Source organism: Oncorhynchus clarkii, chromosome 31 (assembly GCF_045791955.1).
Source record: "Oncorhynchus clarkii lewisi isolate Uvic-CL-2024 chromosome 31, UVic_Ocla_1.0, whole genome shotgun sequence".
In the NCBI taxonomy this organism is placed as follows: Eukaryota; Metazoa; Chordata; class Actinopteri; order Salmoniformes; family Salmonidae; genus Oncorhynchus; species Oncorhynchus clarkii.
Genome location: NC_092177.1, coordinates 7,927,849 through 7,933,177, shown reverse-complemented (window position 1 = coordinate 7,933,177; position 5,329 = coordinate 7,927,849). Strand labels below are relative to the sequence as shown.

Genomic DNA, 5,329 nt, shown 5'->3' with positions numbered 1-5,329 from the left:
TTTTGTCGCACTGCTTTGCTTTATCTTGGCCAGGTCGCAGTTGTAAATGAGAACTTGTTCTCAACTGGCCTACCTGGTTAAATAAAGGGGACATCATTTTTTAAATTAAAAACGTATTGAAATAACCCACTAAAATCTAGACAGAAGGCATACCCTGCACTGTGTCCGTTTTACATCTTGATATGTCCAACCAAGACAAATAAGTAAACAAGACTGTTCTTTTAATATAAAAAAAAAAATCAATTTAAAGTTAACAAAAATATGGTACTGCACTGTGTGTAATGCAAACCGTACGGAGAAACTGTACAAGAAACACATGTTGATAATTAGGATGCAGTGCCATCTGGTGGTTATAAAGAGGAAGAACTGTTGAGTGTTTTTTCCCCTCACTACGGAGAGTAAATCTTGTTTTATCCCAATCCTTAAAGACAACTCTAGAGTCGCTGTTAAGCATCTCATTTTACATCTAAGACGGCACACTTTCTACAAACAAAAACAATAGAAGAAAGTTGAGCATACGACTTAAGACAGATATCAGTTTACATGATATAGCCATTTAAACAGGCATCCCTTTCTGGCAATGTTTAATGGACCAAAAGACAAGGATGTTGTATTGAACATATAGAGAATAAGTGATACAGCACAGGGATAGGTAACATGACTCCACGAAGTAGGGCCAATCATCCGTATAAACTCGGTTTAAAGAGTGAATCAAAATACAGCGTGTTAGATCCCACTCAGGAATCATTAGGTAATCCAAACAGTTTGACTTGTGCCTGCCTTGCTATCCCACTCAGGAATCATTAGGTAATCCAAACAGTTTGACTGTGCCTGCCTTGCTACCCCACTCAGGAATCATTAGGTAATCCAAACAGTTTGACAGTGCCTGCCTTGCTATCCCACTCAGGAATCATTAGGTAATCCAAACAGTTTGACTGTGCCAGACTCTCTATTGTTGTCGTACTTCCCTTCCTTGTCATCACATGCGTAGGCCAGCAGCGGTCTCTTAGGATGCCAGGCTACTGTGAACGTAGGAGACTCACACTGGACCTCCCACAGCTTCTCTCCTGCAAAAACACGAAACAGAAGATACTCTGAATGATGAACTCAAATTAATGAGGACTATATTCTTGCCAAGGACTATGCGGCATAGCGTGGGCTTGTTTTGTAGGCCGTAAGGTCCACGGGGAGTGGGTTATTCTTGCACATTCAATTATTTTAACTATTTTGTGGTTTTGCTAATTGTGTTTCTTATGTGTCAACAAAAAGTTGTATTGACTTTTTTCTCTCCAACTAACCTGTTTCAACCTCTGCTATGTCTATGAAGTGGTCCTCTGAGGCTGAAGCCAGCATCTTCCCATCATGGCTGAAACTCAATGTCCTCACTGGCCAGTCCAACCTGAAACGCAAGACAATCAGACTCAATGTATGTATACATTGCAAAAGCATGAATGTCAAGTGATACAAATACTGATCATTGTTTGGGTGCTTAATAGGTTACTAGGGTTAGCTGATGATGGTGATGAGGGATTTGCACTATCTGTCCATATGGACTGTTTTCAATGTAGACTCACTCACCTGGAGAAACAGCGAACACAGACCAGTTCTTCAACGGTCCACAGACTGACCAGGGCATCTGCACTTCCTGTGGCAAAGTACTTCCCCGTGGGGTCAAACTTGATGCAGATGCAGTTGGAGGGGTGGGCGTTGATCGACTGGATGGGCTTCAGCTCGGGGTAACTGAAAACAACATGTCAAAGTCAGGGAGCCCGTAACTTAGGCTAATTATGAACCTTGGGCTAATTATGAACCTTGGGCTAATTATGAACCTTGGGCTAATTATGAACCTTGGGCTAATTATGAACCTTGGGCTAATTATGAACCTTGGGCTAATTATGAACCTTGGACTAAGTAGTGCACTAAATAGGGAATAACCTAGGGTTCTATTTTGGAAGGGACCAAGGTCTTACCTCAAGATGTTGATGCACCCGTTTCCATTGGTGAGAAAGAACATGTTGTTGTCATTATTCCACGAGATCTCGTTGACTTCAAACTTAAACTGCTCCTCAGCTCGTGACCGGTGTGATTTGACGTCGATGAAGGTAACCACATCATCCTTGTTCCCAACGGCTATCGTTTGGCCGTCGGGACTCCAGCAGATGTTGATGTTTTCCCCTGCAAACAAACACAGCAGGTAGATCATGCACTTTTGGGTCGGCACAGATCAGAATGAATGCAACAGGACACATTACAAATGGCACATACTGTAAAGTCTTGCACTTCAGTACAATGCTAATGTATTGTTTTTGGCTTAAGACACAGCAGATGTATCGCTTGCATTGCTGTACAAAATGGGTTTAACTTTAGTGTTGACAGTAGCCGTGCACTTTGTTGATCTAATTGGAATGTGCCTTTAGTGTTGACAGTAGCCGTGCACGTTGTTGATCTAATTGGAATGTGCCTTTAGTGTTGACAGTAGCCGTGCACGTTGTTGATCTAATTGGAATGTACCTTTAGTGTTGACAGTAGCCGTGCACTTCGTTGTTCTGACGTCCCAGATGCGTATGGTCTTGTCCCCCGATGCAGTGACAAACACGTCTGGGTTGGTAGGATGCCAACACAACTGATCAACACTGTCTCCGTGGCCTCTGTAGTTGTTCTCCTTCACCTGTAAGGGGTAGAAATAGGTCAAAACAACAAGATAGCTAGCTGTGTGCTAAAGTGGAGGTTGCTACTACAAATAGTAACTAACTAGCCAGTTGTCTCGGCTAGCTGGTTCAGCACATAACATAGCATCTAGCTAGTTAGCAGGCTCTTCCCGATCTGATCATAGTTAACAAATTAATAGATATCTGCTAGATATAAAAGTAAGTGTATAATTTGGTGTGCCTGAATGTTACAATATAAGACTTGAGAGTTGTGTTATGAGCCTTGCACTAGCATGCGTGGTTCATTTATGCAATGTTAGCTTGCGTCTATAACATGCTAGCAACGTACCAAACGGTCTTTTTCCAAAACAAATACGCTTGCTGTTTTATCAAAAGACCCAGATGCCAACCTCCTGCCGTCGCAACTCCATGCTACTGAATGGACTTTAGCACTATGCGCAGGGAATTCCCTGCTTTTGTTGTTATTTCTAAAACTCTCTTGCATCTCTTGATAATATTTGGACGCCATTTTGGAAGATACTACCGCGTTATGTCGCTACAGGGGGGGGGGGGGTCATCTTCTTCTTCTTCTTCTTTGGAGTTTAACGGCGGTTGGCATCCAATATGTTGCATTACCGCCCCCAACTGGACTATGATGTATCCATTATACTTTGTGATAACAAAAAAAATATAAAGAAATAAACCCCCTTCGACTAACGCTACAGCCATTAAAAACCCACTGCCCCATTCCACTACTTTGCCCCTATCTCCTCCTGCACCATGCCAACAGCCTTGGAAGACCAGACACCACCACTCAACACACCCTGTAACTCTTCTGAAGTCAAATCTCATATACCCAAATACTTCTCTGCAGCTGCCACCACAACATCTATTTTCTGTTATTTACATTCCATTTCTGTGATACAGTTGATAACCATTGCTATGAACGCTAAGAAGACAACCTTACTGAAGCATATATCACTCATTGGCCTATCATTCTGTGCTGGCACAGATCTATTACTCACAGGGATACTCTCAGGATCCTTCACCCTCGACCCATTCACCTCTACTTTCTTCACTGCCTCAGCATATGACACCTTCTGCACTGCTCCCAGCAACATGGAGCCCCCTTACAGTTGACACAGACAACTTTATTCACCAAAACTACACAATCCTCTATCCCATGCCCTCCTGCACACATCCCACATCTTGGAATCTCTCTCCTACAAACTGCTACGACATGACCATAAACATTGCACCTGACTCAGTGCAGTGGATTCGGCACAAAACCTCTAACAGGATAACTGATATATCCTGACATGATTTTGTCTGGTAGAGACTCTGACCCAAAACTCAAGAGGACCACGCTCACCACCAGGTCTGATTTGCACCAAACAACGGGCATCACAAACACCAGGAATCTTTAACTTCAATTGCTCACGCGCCAGCTCCCTCTGGTCAGAAGAAACACAAACAAATATCACAAGTCCAGTACAGGTTACCTTCACTGATTCAACTGTACCCAACTCCTTTCCTACCCACCCTGAAATCACAAATGGATCCGCCAAAAGGCAAGGATCCACTTTCTCCAAAAATGTCACTCCTACTCGACCTCTTCTTCCTCTTTCCTCTCCATTCCTCTTCAGAAATCCACCTTTCTGTGTCCCTGGCCTGTCCTAATATTCCTGCTCTCCTGACTCCAACACATAATTGTTCTGCTCACCTTGGAAAACGTGTCGTCTCCAGGCGGCAACATTTTGAGAGCATGAGAAGTAGCCACACACAGAAAAAACGACCACCAAACTCACCTGTGCTCTATTCCTCGTCACAGTGGAAAACCTCGAGCTTTCTCTTGGTACACTCTGATAGCGCCTTGCGCTCTAGTTCACTTGGCATTGGCCCAAAGCACCAAAGTGGCTGGTTGACAACACCGCCAAAAACTTGTTAGCCCCGATTACACATTGCTGGCCTTCCAATGTCTTGAGGGGTGTGATCTAGCTACAGTCCTGTATTATGTTTTTTGTATTATCATGGATAAATCGTGGATTATAAAAGATTATAAACTGGGTGGTTCAAACCCTGAATGCTGATTGGCTGACAGCCATGGTATATCAGACTGCATACCACGGGTATGACGAAACATTTATTTTTACTGTCCTAATTACGTTGGTAAACAGTTTATAATAGCAATAAGGCACCTCGGGGGTTTGTGATACATGGCCAATATACCACGGCTAAGGGCTGTGTCCAGGCACTCCACGTTGCGTCGTGCATAAGAACAGCCCTTAGCCATGGTATATTGTCCATATACCACACTTCCTCAGGCCTTATTGTTTGAATATATCATCATTGTCTAAATAGTTAAATGGTTTTGAATTAACTGTAATATTTTTTTTTTTTTACTTTTATTGAACAAAATAGGCATTAAAGTGAACCAATCCATTTAAACGCTGTCTAACTTTATTGATTCAACACTCTTAACAATTACACGCCTTACATTGAGGTATTAAAGGCTCAGTCAAGCACAGCACAGTACAACACTCTGTGGTTCAGTTTCTATGCCAGTAATGCCATCTCAGGTTGTGTTTAAAATGGAGTTCAGTTTAGCAATAATGGTCTAACATTAGTCATATACTACACACACAAAGATGGAAACATAGATGCAAGTACAAGTCTTGTTG

The 5,329-nt window shown here is 42.6% G+C and overlaps 1 protein-coding gene across 2 annotated transcripts; it reads right to left on the bottom strand.

The window, feature by feature from the left end:
* Positions 1-204: 204 nt before the first annotated feature.
* LOC139390654 (THO complex subunit 3-like) lies at positions 205-3,202 on the bottom strand. 2 transcript variants are annotated; one of them, XM_071137924.1, is made up of 7 exons: positions 2,998-3,192; positions 2,512-2,668; positions 1,971-2,175; positions 1,579-1,740; positions 1,299-1,399; positions 863-1,067; positions 539-751 (listed from the first exon to the last, which is right to left on the bottom strand). In XM_071137924.1, exons 1-6 carry the CDS (start codon positions 3,175-3,177, stop codon positions 904-906), a joined length of 969 nt encoding a protein of 322 aa, XP_070994025.1. In that variant the 5' UTR covers positions 3,178-3,192; the 3' UTR covers positions 539-751; positions 863-903. The 2 variants fall into 2 exon arrangements, with proteins under 2 accessions (XP_070994024.1, XP_070994025.1); XM_071137923.1 differs by having other exon boundaries at positions 205-1,067; positions 2,998-3,202.
* Between the last annotated feature and the right edge of the window lie 2,127 nt (positions 3,203-5,329).